This window comes from Triturus cristatus, chromosome 4_1 (genome assembly GCF_964204655.1).
Source record: "Triturus cristatus chromosome 4_1, aTriCri1.1, whole genome shotgun sequence".
Lineage (NCBI taxonomy): Eukaryota > Metazoa > Chordata > Amphibia > Caudata > Salamandridae > Triturus > Triturus cristatus.
In genome coordinates this window covers 884,865,270-884,885,186 of record NC_140585.1, presented here as the reverse complement: position 1 = coordinate 884,885,186, position 19,917 = coordinate 884,865,270, and the positions used below count along the sequence as shown (strand labels likewise).

The 19,917-nt window shown below is 47.1% G+C and overlaps 1 protein-coding gene across 1 annotated transcript in view; it reads right to left on the bottom strand.

Moving 5' to 3' along the window:
- LOC146855720 (uncharacterized) overlaps positions 1-19,917 on the bottom strand; it is a 350,281-nt gene that overhangs the window by 103,387 nt on the left and 226,977 nt on the right. Inside the window, exons 7-10 of the mRNA XM_085653625.1 lie at positions 15,844-15,999; positions 8,826-9,011; positions 7,534-7,636; positions 7,053-7,194 (exon numbers count right to left, since the gene is read on the bottom strand). Coding sequence (XP_085509751.1) covers positions 7,053-7,194; positions 7,534-7,636; positions 8,826-9,011; positions 15,844-15,999 — 587 coding nt within the window. The remainder of the gene's footprint in view (positions 1-7,052; positions 7,195-7,533; positions 7,637-8,825; positions 9,012-15,843; positions 16,000-19,917) is intronic.

The window sequence follows — 19,917 nt, the reverse complement described above, 5'->3', positions numbered from 1 at the left end:
CAGCCGGGCTGTCACACACGACGGGGGGGGCTGAAGCCCGGTGAGCCCAATGGGTGTTACGCGCCTGCCGTAAACCTGCCTGACAATGGAAAAATAAAATGATAATAGCGTAGTGTTATTTATTTTTCCTTTTTCCACTGCTCAAAATGCAGTGGGGCAGTGCTCCTCCTCTGGTCATATCCAGGAATTGTGGGAATGTGAAATACAACGTCCTTTATGGAAGAAATTTGGTATTATTGCTGCCAACAGACTAAACTCATCTCCCCAACCAGACGCACATTTATACACTTTCAAAAGTGCTGACTTTGTATATCTCATTGGACATTCACCCATATCGGGGCTTATTGGATAGCCATTTTCTCCCAGCTCTCCGTAATGTTAGATATTATTCTTACACTCGATCCCCCGATTGCACAATTGGGCTATGTTCAAGGTATTCCAAAGGCGGTCCGTGGGCTTACGGCACTACTGCTTGCAAAGCGTGAAATAGCTATACACTGCGGAAGTAAACGTCTCCCAGTTGAGGCAGGGTGGAATAGAACAAACACAATGAGATGCTGGACGGAGCGCTGACATTTTTCAGACACTCACCCCCCCCCCCCACCCCCCACCCCCCACCCCAGATCTGGGTTGAATCCACCATCGGTCTTTAGCTCACTTCACCACCTCAGTTCAGACCCAGCCTTATGTAAAACAGTCTTGACCCTCTGCCTCATGGGAACAGTCCAGCCTGAACTGCCAAGCCAGGTCTTTCCTGAACGGGAAGCAAGCATCCTGGGACCGGTTTTAGGGTAACACCCCTCATCAGCCAGGCTTGCTTGAATCCATTGGCAACCGGTCCCAGAATGCTTGTTTCCGGTTCAGGGAAGACATGGCTTGGCAGTTCGGGCTGGACTGTCCCAATGAGGCACAGGGTCAAGACTGATTTTCATATAGCTGGGTCTGAACGGAGGTGGCAAAGTGAGCTAAAGAAAGATGATTGATTCAACCCAGTTCTGTGACTGGGGGAAGAGTGTCTGAAAAGTTTCAGCACTCCGTCCATCATCTCCTTGTGTTTGTAGGGTGGAATAAAAGCCTTACCTCCGGTGACACTGGTCGTAAAATGTATGCTACGCTACTGCCACCTCCAGAAGTATATTTGGCAACCATTTTGCACCTATTAACAACGTGAACATTGTGAGCTCAACCCCTCTGGTATTTTGATCATAATATCATTGATCACTTGGGTTGTTCCTCTAACCACAAAAATGCATTGCGTACCCCAAGATTGTGTTTTTATGCCTCCTGGGGTTACTATACAAGATTATTTTTTGACATGTTACAACTTTTTGTAATGATGGCATCATATCTGCATGGTCCTTTAGCCACTATCACGTCATTTGTTGAATAAGTTCCTACTCCCATGATATGGGATGCTCTTTTGTTTTTGTCTCTTTCTTTCCATTTTCTTTTGTTATGTACATAATGCAAAATTATATATTTTTTTAAAGTACGATGAAAATGAATGCAGTATACAAAAAAACAAAATATTTTAGCAGAAGTCTAGAAGAACAAGTTACTTACCTTCAGTAACGTCTTATCTGATAAAGACCATCTAGCCACAGATTCCTTACCTCAGAATTATCCCCAGGAGTCAGACTGGATCCAGATTTTTTGTTGTTGTGAGCAGTACCCTTGCACACCGGTAGGTGGAGCCATTCGGCTCTGCATGGAGTCTGTATTGTCCATGCCGGAAGTGATATGGCGGTGCCTAAATAGGCGCGACGCTAGCATGCTGATGTCAGTTTCTTTGTGTGTTTATGTGACCATCCACACAGAGCTGCGAAGAACACAGAACACTGGTGTGGAAAACCAGGGCCCTGAAAGGGAAACAGCCCTGTCCCTAGAAACCCAATCGCAGAGCGGGGAGAATGAGTTGGTCGTTAAAGATTCTGAAGCTATATTGAGTCTCTGAGAAGGCATTAGTGAAGGCATGTCATTTGTTCATCTGATACAGACTTCTAGCCGCAGATTCCTTACTCTACTTTTGTGAATCTTAGCCAATAAATTTGAAGTAGGGAGTTAACTCAAGCAATACCTACATGAAGGTGGTTCAACATAACTATTTCAAACAAGAAAGTTCGGAAGGACTGAATAAGCAAAGTGCCCTTCCCAGCTTGTGTAGAACCAACATGACTGGGTAGATGTTCAGATATGGAGGCTTGGATGACAAAGCCTGAAGATCACTAACCCTCCAGACAGATGTTATTGCCACTAGGAAGGAAACCTTGATGGTAAAGAGCCTGAGAGGACAGTTGCGCGATGGCTCAAAAGGAGTGCACATCAGAAAAGTTAGCACTAGATTAAGGTCTCACGGGGGCATGATGAACGGGAAAGGTGGAACTGTGTAGTAAACCTTTCAAAAACCTATTTACAGCAAGGGATTTGAAGAGGGATGGCTGATCTGGCAACTGCAGAAAGGCTGAGCTGTCAGAAAGATAGCACACTAAGGTGCCAAAGCAGAGCCCTTCTGGGCAAGAGAAAGGATAAGGACCTGAGAGAGGAGCAGAAAAAGGGTCAACCTGTGTCTGAGCACCATGCCATAAACTTGCCCCAACGGCAGGCGTATAAAGTCTTGATTGAGGGACGCCTAGCTGACAAGATAACAGTGCATACTTCGGGTGAAAGGTCGAATCATGTCAATTGCCACAGCTCAATCTCCATGCATGAAGGCAGGGTGTGCCAGTTGTGGGTGGAGAAACCTTTCCTGCTGCTGTGACAAAAGATTCTTTCCCCCCCACCCCCAAAAGGGGAAACTGGACCGGAGGACGCATGTCCATGCTCAACAGCTTAGGATACCAAACTCTTCAAGCCCATTCCGGAGCATCAAGGAGGACTTGGGCCGGGTCGTTCTTGAGAACTCTGGGCAGGAGTGGTATTGGTGGAAAGGTGTAGAGGAGGCCGTCGCTCTACTCAAGACAAAAAGTGTCTCCGAGTGAGTTGCCTTGGAAACCCCAGCGTGCAGAACTGCTGACATTGTACATTCTAGGCGGTGCAAACAGATCTAACCAAGGCTCTCTACACTGCTGAAAGAGACCTTGCACCAACCTCTGGATGGAGATGCCATTTGCGATCCCCTAGATATCTTTGGTGTGGGTCATCCGCCCTGGTATTCAGAGCCCCCACCAGGTGTTGAATCACCAAAGACATACCCTGATATTCCAACCATGTACAGAGATACAGGGTCTCTGGACAAAGTGTCCACAACCCCACCCGACCTGTTTGTTGCAGTACCACATGGCAGTGGTGTTGTACATGAACACCTGCACTAGTCTTCCCTTGAATGAGGGTAGAAAGGCTTTTAATGTCAGCTGGTTTGCCAGGAGCTCGAAAAGATTGATGTGAAGTTCAGATTCTGCAGAGGCCCCTGATCTCCACCTCTCCCATATGGCCGTCTCATCCCAGGAGTGGGGCATTTGGTACCACTGTCCGTTCTGGGAAGGAAGAGGGGTCTGCTGCTGACCTAATCGTGGTTCATTGACCACCACTGCAGAACTTTTCCAGTTACTCTTTCGATCTGGACAATGTTGGAGAGATTATCCTGATGCTGGGCCCACTGGAACTTGAGGACCCACCGGAGAGCCTACTTATGCCAGTATCGGTATCAGTCTGAATATCCGTTCTGAAAGATATGCCAGGGTCTTGCACCGTGTCCAGAACAGCTCTGATTAAAGCAAATGTCTGAGAGGGAGTCAGGTGCGACTTTAGCACATGGACAGTGATTGATTAAAGCAAATGTCTGAGAGGGAGTCAGGTGCGACTTTAGCACATGGACAGTGAACCCTAGTGAGTTCAGGTGGTTCGCCATAGTCTGGAGGGGGAGATTACACCCTAGGGGGAATCCACCTTCTGTCAGTCAGTCATCAGGATAGTGGAAGACTGCAACCCTGATTTCCACAGATGAGCTGCAATCACCGCCATCACCTTGGTGAATACCAGAGGGGTGCTGGTTAAGTCAAAAGGGAACAAGTCAAATTGAAAGTGCTAATGGTCTACCAGAAACGTAGGAAACACCGTAGGCAGTCAGGACAGGAATGTGGAAGAATGTGTCCTGCAAGTCTAACACTACCATCCAGTCTACCGGGTCCAGGGCAATAAGGACTTATGCGAGCGTGATCATTTTGAATTTCTCCTTTTTTTGATGAAGAAATGGAGGGGAGGGGGGGTGGGTGCAAGTCAGGGTAGGACGAAGGCCTCCGTCCTTCTTAGCACCAGAAATGAGCAGGAATAAATACAATCTACTTCTAGCACCGGTACCCTCTCTATGGCTCTCTTGGCCAATAGAGCCATCATTTCCTGGCGGAGTAAGGAGAGATGGTCCTCTATCAGCCTGTCGCAAACGGGTGGCATGGGTGGAGGGGAGGGAGTAACCCCCTTAAGACAATTTGAAGAACCCAGTGGTCTGATGTTATTGACCTATAGTGGGGCTTGTGATTGTGTATCCTGCCTCCCACTGGGTGATCATACTGCTAAGAGGGCAAACTAACGTGGTTTGGAAGCTGCAGCTGCCAAGGGATAGAGACTGCCCCAAACTCTGGCTGCCCAACACACAAGGTCTGAGGGTACCACGTCCTCGGCCACGCAGAAGCTGGGAAGCTTGTGTGCCATGGTGGCAGAGTGGGTAAAGATGCGGCTGGAAGCCCCGTCCATGGCCACGAAAGGCAGTCGTGGGTTGGCGAGGCACAATGGAAAGGTCCAAGGACCTGGCCATAGCCCTACTGTCCTTGAAGCGCTCCAGCGCTGAGTCTGCCTTGTTTCCAAACAGACTGGAGCCATCAAAGGGCATGTCCATAAGCAATGCTTCACCAGTTCTCGTCCAGGCACGGTACCGTAAGGCCACCAACGAAGAAATGCTTTTCACAGCAAGTCTATCCTGTTCAGACCACAGTGGATCTTAAACTTGGATGCATCTCGCCAGAGTAGGGCCTGGGTCTCCTCCGCGACCATGGGGCGCACCTGCACAACTGAATCCCACAGTAAATGGGAGTAATGACCGAAAAGACATGCAGCTGCTCCGGGACCCCAGTGACAGGCTGGTGGAATAAACCATTTTCTTCCCTAAGGTGTCCAGCCTCTTGGATTCCCAATCCGGCAAAGTGGAAGAAATGTGCCAGGATGTACACAGGAGGTGGAAGCTTGGAACACCAAGCTCTGTGGGGTAGGGTGTTACAGGAACCCCTGTACAGCATTTGGGCCAGGTCCGAAGCAAGACGTTTGAGAGGTCTTAATTTAATGGGAGAAGAAGTTCTGAGGGGGGTCACTACTGGCTGCTGCACCTGTCAAGATTTTAGTTTTGACTGCCACTGAGGGTAGGTTAAGGGTAATGACCTCAGCCACCTGTCTCACCACCATAGCAAAAGAGGCTCCCTCCTCTGTAGCCAAGGTAGGAGGAGAGACCATGACAGTATTTGTAGAGGTGTCTAGTCAGATGGCGCCTGCCAAATCTGCATACAAGTCCTTGTTTGGGTCTAGGGGCTGGTATTCTTTAGGGTCCAACGACACCTCCCACCCCTCCCTGAGTTGAAGCCCATAGGAACAGGGCTCAGGCATTGCCCTGGAAGGCATAGCTCCATTCAGCGCTGGAGTGGTCTTCTGAAGATGCCCCTCTGGCTCCGTGTTGGGAGGAGAATGGGGACGGCACAGCTGGGAGCATCAGCACCAGCGCTGGTCAAGAGAACGAGTGGGGCCCCTCCCAAAAACGTAGAGCACAAAGATACGGCAGCAGGAACGGGCAACCAAAATAAAAGGTGTGTGGCCTCATAGAACTCATGGAGTTGGGCGGGGGTCGCTCCTGCTCCCGGAAACTCTGGGAGGTGCAGAGCTGGCCATGCACAGGCTCAACTGCAGTGCCAGGCATAGACGAAGCGCACTCATATTGTCGGATGACTTCAACTAACAGATCAAAGTCAAAGACCACTTCGACTTCTTACTTTTCTTCTTTATGTGGGACTTAACAGAAGACAACTGAGTGCAAGAAGGATTTTGGACTCTGAGACCGATTCCGGGACTTAACTGAGATGGAGACAGTCGTGACATCGCACCTCGAGCAACAAGGCACTTGAGAGATCACTCCCTGAAGGCCCTGGGGTGCACACGTGGCAGTCGACAATGGTCTTCGCTTTGTGGTGGCGCTTGAGACACCAGATGCAAACAAGGCGCAGATCCATCACCAACATCTGCCAGTGCCAGGCGCTACAGGGCTCAAAGCCAGCCTTCCTAGTTGACATCCTGCCACACCTGCAGAAGAATCTCAAAAAGACTGACAAAAAATAAATAAATCAGTCAAAAAAATGACTGGGGGTAGCTCTTTCTGGATTGCGCTGACTGGTGCGGAAAAAAAAGAACCAATGTCAACGCGTTGGGGTGGCACCTATATAGGCACCGCGCAAGTCACTTCAGGCGTGATCAATGTCATGTGGAGCTGAACTGTGCCACCTACTGGCACGCAGGGCTACTGCTCATGAAAACAATTCCAGATCCAGTCTGATGCCTAGGGATATTTCTCAGTTCCTGCTGTGATCTGGACCATGTAGGAGAGATTTTCCTGATGCTGCGCCCACTGGAGCTTCAGGTCCCACAGCAGAGGCCACATATGCCAGCGGACATGTGTCAAGCAGGATGCAGGAGGCCATGAGGCCCAGCACCCTCCGAGTCAGTCTCACCAAAATCTTCAAACTTGTGAACAACCATTCCACCCCTAAGGTAAGGAATCTGCAGCTAGAAGTCTCCATCAGATTGCATGGTTAAGGATCCTACATCCAACATACACTTCGCATGGCATAACAATCATCAGAAATCAAAAGACCTACCTAGTGAGACACATGTAACTACTACCCCAGACACAGAAAAATAGGAGATAGGCAGTATAATGATCACCAAACATAGGGCAGCCTGTCCAATACCTTACACCACACCCTGCATGCACCCCAAGCAGAAGAAAGGTCCACAGGAGGCAGAGGATAACAAGGGAAGAATAGGGCTCTTCATATGCATCCTTACTAGCGATGTCTCACCTGGCAATGGCCATACCAATGTAGTAAGAAAGAGGCATGATGGATATCAGGGAGAGGGTGAACTTGACAGGAGAGCTGCTGTACTCGTTGTGGCTATCACCATACCCCATTACCAGGTTGACGAGCACCAGCAGCAACAGATCTGAGCAAATACACATCAAGGAAAAACAGCACATCACCAACGTTGGCTGTATTAACTTGTGGAAATAACTGCACATCAAGAGTACTGAAAAGCACGTGGGTTTCAGAAGACCTATAATGCCGATGACACCAAAATCTAGACCATAAGGTAGGAAAGCTGGTAACACCAGACACGCTAATGCTTCTGAATATACAAGTTTCATCTGCAAGAAAAACACTCATTTCACATCAAATACATATCCAACTCCTAATCTCATTAGCATAAAAAGTCCTTACTTGCAATAATGGGAGAAGAGGGTGAGGGGTGACGACAAACTGATGAACATGTTGTAAAGGATACTAACTGCAAAAACATTGATGCCGTCCACTGCAAACTTGTAGTAGTAAACATTGACAGCATGGTAGCAGCACAGGATGACTTCCGTCTCATAGAAGACCTCCGTCTAAGAGCAGGAGATACATGTTTAAATGACAGTGTGTATACCCACCCATCGTCTACCCCTTCGCCCCACTTACTCCTCCCCTGGCAGATCCAACACTGTATATATTTTCTTAACAGTCATGGCAACGTCTACCTCTATACCCAGGGGGCACCAAGTGCAAGCTCGTGCCACCCCTGGCCAGCTCGAGTTTGCTTAACTCACTCACAAGGGCAGATGGGACTGAAGGGAAATGCAGCGATTTCTCAGATAGTATGCTGCCTCTGAAAGGTTTGGTTTGTGCGCCAGTAACAGTGTCCCCACGTAGTATAAATTAGCAAACTCACACAGTTTTATAGCAATGTCTGGCATATGCTGGTGCCTGCCCCAAACCCACCCACCAGCTTTTGACAGTCACAAGTTGTGCTGCAAAAAACACAATCAACGAATCTCTGCATTTGGCATCACAGCGCAGTCCCATACACCATGCGGGATGATCAACGCACTTCTGCTACGCCCAAGGCCTCCTGTGATATGTCCTTTTCCTCCAAAATGGACATGCAAATACACATTAATTAGCTCAGGTTTCGGAGAAGTGGTGAAGGAAGAATAAGACAAACCATTCTTAGGCAAGACAAGATAGATGCCAGAATACAGCTGGTTGATGCAACATCCGAAAGACTGCGCTGTGTGTGTGGTGGTGGTGGGGGGCTCAATCTCCAGAAACACAAATTTTATTTAATTAACTACAGCAATGAACACAAGGAGACTCAACCCTATAGTCAGCTCTACCATGTACCTGCCTTACCAGGACTATAACTTTCTCCCAAAAATGCTGTGCTTCAATTCACGGCTCCTCTTCCCTTCACACCTGCCACTTGCACATTCAGGAGTTTTATCCAAACTGGGCATCCCCATTTGTGATCTTCCATGTTAAGATGGTTCTACCCAAAGCCCATGTTTTATTCATTTCTCCGGAAACCCAGAGGAAGGCAAGTTTCTTTAGAAGAGAAAGTAAAAATAGTGCCTTTTGTGATCAAATAAGCTAGATCGAATTGTCATGTTCTCTAAATTACTTTTTTAGTTGGGAGAAGGGAGTGAAACAAAAGTCATAATCTATGAGCATCAATATCCTTTATCCTTCAGGCATTCATTTCTTTCCTTCAGTCAACGTCCTCCTCCCGCAAGCATGCAATGTGTCAAGCTGCCTTACCCTCTTCATCTGTAGTATGTGCACCTGCTCGGGTGGCATGAGAAGAACAGTGGACACTGTGCGAGCACTCATTTTGGAGATGGGGATGAAAAACACCAGGATCCAGGAGAAGAAGCACACCAGGCCATGACAGACCGTGAGGAGCGGGAACCCCATCAGGAACCAGAGGTAGGTGCTAATGCGCCACTGGGAACACAGACAACAGGAGGAGGAATTATTGCTACTGCACAAGATAAATACTTCATCTCCCCTACAACAGCATGTGTGGTGCAAAACTATGGACCCATGGGTCTGCATAAGGGACCATGATAACAGTCTGACCTTTCTCACTGCTCAGATATGGTCGTTCTCACACTACTTCCTAAAGCCACAAGCCCTCACAGCAGTGAACATGACGCGATTGTAGGTACTCTGGTTTCACAGCACTCTTAGTTGTAGTTGCCTTGCCATAAGCAGAACACATTTTTGGCCCTCACAAAGAATGCACACATACACTTAACCCCTTACACTATGCTGCATTCAGGGACAATCAGTCTCCACACTGCTTCAAACTTCTTTACAACCATTCCACCACTTGGCTACACTTTATACACCGCAATGGAAGCACTTCTCTACATCTACCTATATACATAGTCATCTGCCACACTCCTGAACATAAGTTCTAATGTGGGTGAGGAGAAAGCCCAAAATTCTGACACTCCAAACTATTACTTCAACATAATGCCCACAGTATGATTAATCTGATACAAAAACAACCACATTTTCATGATATAATTTGTCCCCAAGGCAAGGCACCTAACATATCACAAATACGGACACAAAAGTAAAAGGGCCCACTCACCGAGTTCTGATCAACTGAATAATTGAAGGGTTTTATTACAAAATTCAAAAGATGAGGTACAGAATAATGGTCATGAAGGGTGTCAGCAAATAGAGCATTCATTACAGAGGGGCGCAAAAACAAAAATATTCAATGTCCCAAGTGGGCATAAGAGTCAATAGGGAAACGGGAAGCATCCCTAGTAGCCTCCAGGAAAGCTCTGGCTCAACCACAAAGTTGAGGGTTTATATACACTATTTCTGCATAATAAATCATTAAAACTGTGAAATCATTGGGGTATGATCAGAAATGTTAAATTCTCAGCAAATCAGTGCATGTTTTATTAAAAGTCATACTGTCTTAACACCCAAGAACTATCCCACTACATGAATATGGATTCTGACCATTCTATGCTAATGTCAGCCGGAGACAGTTCACAAAGTAGTTACATGAACAGCAGCAAACTATTCTGAATGAATAGGGTACAGTTATCTAGCAGATGCACCTTGGAGATTGTTAGTGTTGTGACCAAGCTAAGGAAATCTTCGAGAACAAAAACAATATCAATGGAATTAAACATGAATCTGCTGGAATGTGCGCTGGAGAAAATACAATGAAATTTATGGGAAAGACAAAGCGGGGCCATACTGCTGTAAAAAACCTATAGATTCAGCCTGACACCTGGGGAATATTGTAGCAGATGAAGAATCTGCGGTTAGAAGTATCCACAGAATCAACATTCCCTATGCCTGCACCACCACGCTTAACCGATGAATGCAAGTCAACAGTACGTTCAGGCCCCACACTTTCAAATGTCCCTCGCTCAGCTGAATGCAATTATATTTTAATGCTCTAACTCCCATCTTCTGCTTTTTGAAAAAAATGTGGACAATAACTGCCTGTGAGAGGAGTCAGTTGTTAGCAGGCTCCTGAAATTCTGATGTACCTGCTTGCATCCATATATACTCTCATTTTGAAGTGTACTATTATTTTTCTACCACTGTCGCTTGAAAAGTGTACATGGGCCAAGTAAGGAGAGAGGAACAAGTCTCCCAAGAGAAGGAATCTGTCCTACTCCCTTCTCAGCCACCCATCTCCCCTGCAGTCTCTAATCACTTTGATGGGGGCTGTAGAATGTTCTCCTACAGGCACAAGAGGAAAATGCACTACTTGCCTGCACCTACCTATAGAGATTTAAGAAGGCATGCAAAAGCCTTCACTATCAAATAAAGACACCACAAATAATGGATTCAAAGTACCATTCATTTGGAAAAATACACTGCATCAGCCTAGTGGGAACATAACTGTCCTTTCTCATCCTCCGCTCAAACAAATGAGAAAGCCAGGAACAAGCTAGTTGTGCATACCTAAACAAGCATTTGCAATGCAATAGGTCTCGCAATTGCGATATTTTGGGCTAATGGCATTGTAAACGGCAATGCCTTTTCTTTATGTGCTTAAAAAACGTGCAATAATAAAAGACATTGTCATTTACGAAACCATTAGGTCAAAGTTTCAAAAATGCGAGGCCTATTGCATTGCAAATGCTTGTTTTTTTAAAGAGATTGGCACCTGTAAAAGAGGTGTAACAATATTTGAGATTGCACTCTCGGAGACATGCTGAGGTAAGGGTTTAAAGTCCGGGTCCTTAGACTCCGCGCTTCCTACACGTGTCACGTCACCATTTGGACTGCTCTGGCCTCGCCTGTGATGTGTTGTAAAGTACTCGCAAAAGTTAGATAATTCGTGTTTATTTAAGGACAGGCGCCTAAAGAGCCCCTCTACAGCCAGGTTTAAGAAAGTGCTGTTAAGTTAGGAGCAGATAACACTCCACAGGGCCACACTAATCGAACCCACTGCAAATATTTGCACCGCTCTTGCATCAAGAACAAACCTGGAGACGAAGGGCGTGAGGGGCCCAGCATTGTGGGGCTGAGGAGCCCAGAGCAAGGTGTATTCATAGACACAATGGAAGGACTGAGTGGGGCGGGGGTGTGGGATAACCTGAGAGCCCCGCGGTCGAGGGTTGAAAGCTTTGTAGACAAGGTGGGGTTGTTCCTGTTTGAGCTTCTTATGCATCTGAAATCCATCGGCGGGGGAGATAAATGTGCCCAAGATCACAGTGTTACGTGTGAGAGGAAAGATGTCACTTGGAGCAACATACATCTACAGCACAAACTGAAGGGAGGCGTTAGCCTCTGTGACCTATTGCCCTTTAACCAGTGCATTGAGCTTTGCTCCGGACGCTGTGCAACCATTTTTTGTTTTCAAATCCCAGCTGCAAATGACTGCAACTCACTGATCACAGTTATTCTGAATCTGAGCTCCCTGACAGTCACGCGCACCCTTAACTCATAGACAGTTACACACAGATTACGGGCAGTCTCAATACATTGTTGATGTATTTATACATTGACCACTGTAACCATTGCTACACACACACACAAACAGCCTTAACTCACCGAAACGGCCTATCGCACAGATCATTGACACGCAGCCCGAACTCACAGACCACAGGTACACACAACCTAAACTCCCGGTTGTTTCCACACAGCATCAACCCACATATTCAACTGATGAATACCACGGATCGTCATTACACACAACATGAACGCATACATACTTGCACACAACATCAATTCAATGAACAGAGTTACTTAAAGCTTCAACTTACTGTTGGTTATACAAATCATCAGTTCACTATTCAGAGGTGCACACAGTCAACTCACTGATCAGAGATACTCACTCCATTAACTCAATTATGATAGAGTGACAGCCTCAAATCACTGATGGTTACACACAGCCTCAACCCAAAGATTACACTTACACACAACCTCAACTAATAAACACTAAAGACTATCAACTCACTGATACACACAGCCTCAACCAAAGATTGAGCATTTGCAAACGACCTCAAATCACTGATTACAGAGACACGCAGCCTCAACTCACTGATCACACGTACACACAAGTGACACCTTCAAATCACAGATGCACACAAACGTGACACACAGATCCCATTACACAACCTAATCGCAGTGAACGCAGCCACTGTGCAGTCTCACAGGACTCATGTACGCAAACTGGCCTAACGTAAAATGACCCACCCCCGAGAATGTGAAGGGGGCCCCTAGTCACCCATAGCTAACATATCTATTGGCCTTGAGCTGAAAATGGGGTCCCCTGAAACCTAACATCCCCCCTCCCCCTCTTGCCGCATACGTACCCTTGACCTTCAGGATGCCCAGACTGAAGTGCCCTTTCAATGTCTGGCTTAAGGCTGGGGGTGGCTGGGGCCTCTCTCTGAGAAGAGCACGCGCCTCACCTGCGAGGGTCACAGCTGTGACCTCATCTGATCGCTGGGCGTGTCCTGTGTGGCTTGATGACCTGTCGCACTTAGCCGCGGCACTGCAGGTGTGTGATCCTTACTCATGAAGATTACCACCTGCCCTGTTCTCTACATCCTATATGGTTAACCTGTAGGATAGTCGCGCGCTGGTTCAGGCCACTGAGTAGGTGATGTTGTGGGAGATGGAGGGAAACGGGCATAATCGAATTGTCTGCGAGGAAAGGGAATGTGTGATTTGTGCAGGTGATGTAGGATGGTCGATGTGTGAGTGTAACGTGGTGTAAGAGGAGGTGATGTGATGTCTATGTATTGTGTTGTAACATTTGGATCGCGTTTCATACCTCCATTGTATTGTAATTGCCTTCATGTAGTGCTTTCTCCCTCAGACGTGGCGTCGAGGCACATTGTGTGTGTGTGGAGCAAGGTGTGGTGTGATTTTGGCAGGTGATGTGGACGGGGGATGGGGCTGAGCAGTGTGGTGTGTTACATCTTCCTCACTGGTGGGGATAGTCCCTCTTCACTGCGCGGTGCTCGCCCTGGCTCAGCTCATTCACCTCCATGTCACGCAGATCTCAGTTCTCGGACCCCGGCAGGGGCTCCCAAACCATGCTCCCCATCTTCAGTAGGTGACTGTCTTTACTCCAAGCGTTTCTCCAAAAGTGCCGCCCTGCCCTCTACAGCTCCTTGAAGTCCTTCGGGCCCCGTGGATCCAGCTCCTCCGCAGCGTCTCCAGTTCTCGCAGCGCCCCTTTAGAGTGCGCTCTCCCTGTCCGCCCCTCTGCCACGCTCTGTGCGCTGCCTCAGGTCTGGTTCGTCACTGCCAGAGTGTGTCTCACAGACAAGAGGGTCCAAGGTCCTCCGGAGCGCAGATTAGACTATCAGCTGTGCCCAGCCGACGGCTGCTCCCCCTCCAAACACTGCCTGTTGCAATGTAGGTAGAGGGGCCTGGGATAGACCTCCACACCTCTCCCTCCCACCCTCTCCCTCCTTTCTACTCTTCCTCTTGTTGCTCTAACTTTCCACGCCCCTAATCCCCCCATTCGTGTATCTTGCGGTCTCTCGGTCCTCCTGTCAGCCCCACAATTTCTCTCTCTCACCCGCTCTGTCTGACACTACCCCTTCGGCGCTCTGTTTTTATCTTTTTCTACGTTCTTGCGTACTCCAACTTTAATGTTAACACCCACCCCCTCCTTTGCACCCCCTGTGCTGGGCTTCAGCTCCGAGCGACCAGAAGCACCCCGGGACATTCCCCCATGCAAGAGGTTCCCCGTCCTCCCCTCCTTTCTGTTTTCAACCTCTTACCCTGCTCCTTTCGCTACTCTCTACTCTCCAGTGGCGCAACGAACAAACGCACGCCATGACGTATTTGCTCAGCTTTCCTGCTAAAAGGTTTCTTGTCTTTATGTGGCAATGTGTTTGGTCCCATAAAGATAAGAAACCTTTTGCGACCAACATAATTCAGGCGAGCCCGTCCAAGTGGGACGGCTCAAAAAGCCAAGCAAATACGTCATGCACAGCTCTGTTCCAATGGCCGGCCACCGTTTACCATAAATGGTGACGCCAGCCAATGGAACAGAGGGGCGGGGCTTAAAGCCCCTTACAGAAAATACCCGTCAACACTAAATCTCGCCAGCGAGGCTGCGCATGCGCGCAGCCTACGCTAGGCGAGACCTAAAAAGGGTGTAGATTCAGTCTAATAAAGTTGAAATAAAGACCGCTCTCTTCAGTCATGACAACGTGCTACCTAGTTTGGCTTAAATAGTCTTATGCTGACCAAGGATCAGGAGGGGAACATCACAATCTTTGCTCCTGCTAGTCAAAGGACAGCTCCAACATCACCTTTTCTTCTTTTTATTAACAGTTGGAATCAACATCACAAGGCACATCGCAGTACAGTCTCGTTTCTCAGCATAACAAAGTGCTTTCCCAAGTATAAGTGCACAATATCGTAACAGTAGGTAACTAGCATAATGTCCACAATTATTCCTCCTGAGCTGGCGGGGCAGAGATGTTCCCTCTGTATTCATTCCAGTCTTTCCAGATTCGGGACCATTTTTTGGAACATCCCCATGCCACATACATACTTTAAGGAACATGCACCAATCCATATTACTCTTCCAGATGGAGACCGTAGGTACCTGTGCTGCCCCCCATTTCTGAGCAATATTACGTTTCGCTATCATCAACCCCAGAGTAACCCAGGTGACGCGTGCGTTGTTCAGGTCCCCACAACCAGCTTTCAAATAGTTTGACAGAGAGAGCAAGAGATTCCCGTCACAGGCAGGATCAGAACCGGAATGATACTCCTCAAGATTGACATTTTCAAACTGTTGCCTTACACAAAGAGTTCCACTCTTGCTCTGAACATCTACACCAAACACTCAAACCTGTTATGAGCGTGCACTAGGACCAATCATACGCTTTATTGCTTCAGACACCCGCTGAATCAAATGCCATGCTGGGAGGGTTAACAGTGTCCAGCCAATAGAGACGCTTTCTCCAGTCCAACTGCAGATGAAGTCACATTTGTCACATCTTTGCACCTTCAAAGACAGTCTTAAAATACACAGAGCATTCACCAAGGCAATGCACAAATTCTCTAAACATAAGCCCACGGTTTCACAGGGTTGTGCTCTTTGGTAACTTAGCTACCACATATCACTACCTTCACGCGGGGAACGCAAATGCCAAATTTACTTTCTGGGGGATGACATCCCATTCAGATTTCAAAGTGCAAAAAATACAAATGCATTAATTAATTCCCATCATAGTTGTCAGTATTCTGTGGCTACACTCCAGTCATAACAAAGGTATTTGAAGCAATAAATTGATCCCCAAACAAACACTTACCCAGTACCGAACTTCACAGGCAGCATCAAACTTTGACTCATGGCCGTAGGTTTTCTCGCAGCCCGAAATCAGCGGGGCCTTCTCTCCCTCATCTACCTCTGGAATGGCCTCACACTTCTGAAACCTCACACAGCACCTCCTGTGAGAGATCGGACTCTGAAAGTCAAGAGAACCTCATGACTGAGAGCATCAAATAGACAACACTGTAAAGCCCACCAGGTACCATTTCTGAGAGCCCTCACCACATGCAATTTTTTAAGTTTTACAACGGGAAAAAAGCATTTTCATCCTCGTTACCTAATGCAAAATGCCCCTCTAGTATGCACTCAAATGTTTGCAGGAATGTAGCATTTCTCTTCATTCCAGTGATTTTGGACAAAGTCATGGCACGCACGTATCAAGGGTGTCCAGATCTTCCAGGCTGAGTAACAGAAATGCCACAAACCAGCAATCCATTCATAGCAGGTTAAAAGATCAGTAGGCTAGAAATACATCATAAAGTTATGCAGCAGCATAGTTGGCACCAGGCATTTCGTGATACAAAGACAGATGTGTCTAGTATAAAGAAACACAGCAGAGAAGAGGTACAGGGGCAGGTAAAATAAAAAAATATGAATATAATGCAAAAGCTGATTTGGCTCTTGACATAATGGCAATATGAAATTACTTGCAGGGGGACAATTATTTATGACAGAAGGGCGATGTTCCTTATACAATGCTCAGACTTGCTTACGCAGAAATTGCAAAAGTATTATGAAAGACTCCAATTAAATGACCAGAGCAAGGCCAGGGGTTTAAGACTTGAGTAGGACTAACTGCAAATAAGATGAATTGTGTCTGCGTACAGGTAAGTACTTTCAATGCTTACTCTTGTTCATAGAACTAGAGATTAGGCTACATTCTTCCATTAGAGTTTAGACAGACCAGTGGGTGGACCAGGCTTGTATACTCTAAGACAGTGCTTTCCAAACTTTTCATGTTGGTGACACACTTTATAGAGATTCCTCATTTTGCGACACGGTAACGCGAGCGAGAGTAGCGAGCGAGGCCGAATCACTTAAGGAGGGTTCGGGGGGGTTCATCCCACGAGAAAATTTTGAAAAAATAGTGGGCAAATGGTGCATTTTCAAGCAACTTTGAGAAAGCAGGAAGGTTAATAAAGCAATTGTGAATGTGTTCTAACAAAGACAGTGACTGGCAAAACTGGGTGTAAGGTTAGGTTTGTGCCTGAAACAAGAATATAATCATGCATACATTGACACATGCCCCAGTGATTTGCGGCACAAAAAGGGCGGGTGCATGCACTGCCAACCCTTTCAACCATGCACAAAGTCCGCCTACTGCCTTGCTGAATATGAGTTCTACAAAAATCTGGTCAAGAAGCGGGAATTGTGAGTGGTAAAACAATCATGCAACTTATCAGCCGGTCTCTGCGCATTGAACTCAGGTGGGACCGCTTTCCTCAACTCAGTGCGCCAAAAGCCAACAGAAAATAGGACGAGTCATATGTTTTTCCATTCAGCACTTTGAGGTAAAATTAACGGCATATAAGAGATAAGGACAAATACATATGTCATAGAAATTGTAAATATCAAAATGTATGAGGACACAACATATCTCACGAAAACCTCTCATTGATTTTTTTATTTTTTTTTATTGATTTGTAATATTATAACACACATACATTTCCAAAACATGTTGTCCATTTGGCCTGAAATATTTCTTGGAGGGACAAATGTACTAACCACAGGGGGCATGGTAGCCAAGGTCAAATAATACCAATCTTCGTCCCCAGCGACTTTTACAACAACTGAAATCACCACGCCCCAACCTCGGAGGCAGGCAAAAGTTTTTTAGAGTTTTCAGAGGGGAGAAGTTGGCATGAGTGACTATTCAGATCCTGCTGGGCAACCAAACCACCAAGGGTACTAACTTGGAACATCCATAGTTTTAAGCACTTGTTAAATGTCCTCAGTAATCAAACTACAGTAACTGAGAGGCAACCTTTGAAATTATAGGCAGAGGTATGGCACATTTAACAATAGCAAAAAACTGTTTTTAACAATCATGGGACACAGGTGAAGCCAGCAATCGTGAATATTCACATCTCCATACACATAAACGTATATCATTATAAACATGAATAAGAAAATGGTCCTGTCTCTGCACTCGCGCATTGTGTACAGCAGACCTGGCGAAATTGAAAAAGGATGCATTTGTCTCACATGCCGAGAGCACCCGGGAATCTCACAGACTCACACTGACATGTCCTTTCATTCTACACGAGTTTTGCGCAGAGGAATGAGGGCCCTGCCAAAGGAATCATACCCCGTCGGAGCCTACATGCAAAGAACATGCATTAGTTCTACCTTGGACCCATGGTGAGGGGCAGCTCTCTGCCGTTTACAGTCTTTCGCTGCGATCCTTGTTTCTCACTGTCTCAACGTAGTAATATTACTGGAGAACGCTTTACTTTGGATCCAGTACTGTTTTTACTCACTTTCCAGGTGAAATATGGGCAACTCGCTAGGGGCCTGTCTCCTTCGCTCTGCTTCTCTCGTTAGGTTGCTTTGTTCCTTATACATATTCTGCCAGCTGTCGTTCAGTGCACAGAGGCTGGATGAGAGGTGTAAGACTGGTGTCAAGAGTGGCGCCGTCTGTGTGGTGACCGGGTCTGGCTAGAAAAGCGAACGGCCCACCCTGCTCCCCAAGGGGTACAACCCTAAAGGCCGGATTACAAGAAGGGCAGAACAGGTGGAGGCATTTACCTCACCCCATCAATGCTGAAATCTCGGGGTGCCGTACTTACTGGGTGCGGTAAATACCTCACATTCTACGTTGAGACAGAGAGAGACAAGGATCACAGCGAAAGGCTGTAAACAGCAGAGAGCTGCCCCTTACTATGGGTTCAGGGTAGAACTCTCAATGCAGCCGGCTCTGTACTGCAGACTTGTAATTAAAACAGCACATCAGGTAGAAAGGCGCGCGCTATGCCCTAACTCCGAACTTGTCAAGAATGTCAAGGCAAGGCCTTGCGGCGCGCCGCGGCCACTGGATTGTTCTCCGGGCCCGCCGTTTCACACTCCTGCCTGGAATGACTCGGCGGACCGAACTTTCATGTGCTGTGCGCGGCGCGCACACACGCTCGCCTAACGGTCTCCTTTCTCCACGTATGTCTGGCGTAAGATTGCAGTACCGGCGTCATCCCGCGACACACCCACCATTTCCAGGCGACACAGTACTGTGTCGCGACACACAGTTTGGAAAGCTCTGCTCTAAGAAGTGAGAATCTCCAAGTGATCATGGACAGCCGCGGCAACAGTGGGCTAGAGAACTTAGTGTGGTGCTCACTGATGAGCAGTGGTGTTATCGCTGTGCACAAACAGCGCAGATAGCATCCATTAGTAGACTCTGAATTATTCATTAGAATATAATAAAAGAATTCACAGGGCATTCTACACTCCTGTCAAATTGCATAAATTTGGACTCACACCAGATGATAGCTGTGCTAGACGGTCAGTGCAGATTTCCTTTAACTGTACTGGTCTTGTGGGTTGGTACAACCCTTCTGGCTGGAGTAATACTTACCTTTGAAAATGCTCTCTGAGGGATACTCTATTTAACTGCACATTACTCACCTTAGATTGGCAGAGTTGACGCGCCAACAGGTGGCACCATGCAGCTCTGCCCTGACACCATACTGCCCCAAAAGTGATGGTGACGAAGAGATCTACTGTCGGTGTCCCCACCGTTGGATGCATGTTTGCAGGATTGGATTGTGGACTTCCCACTCATGGACTTGTTTTTGCATTCAGCTTAGTAGGTCTGCTAAGGAGTTGTACACTCCTGGTATATATTGTGCTAGGAGGTGGACTTTGTGTTTGTTGGCCCAGTTCCATACGACTTGTGCTAGCTGAGATGGCTGCAGTGAATGGGTCCCTTCTGGTTTCTGAATGCAAGGCATTGCCGTCATATTGCCTGTTCTTAGAAGGAGATTTTCTCTACTATGTTTGGTATGAACGACTTGAGAGGGGAACAGTTCCAGTACATTGATGTGGAATGTTTGCTGGTGTT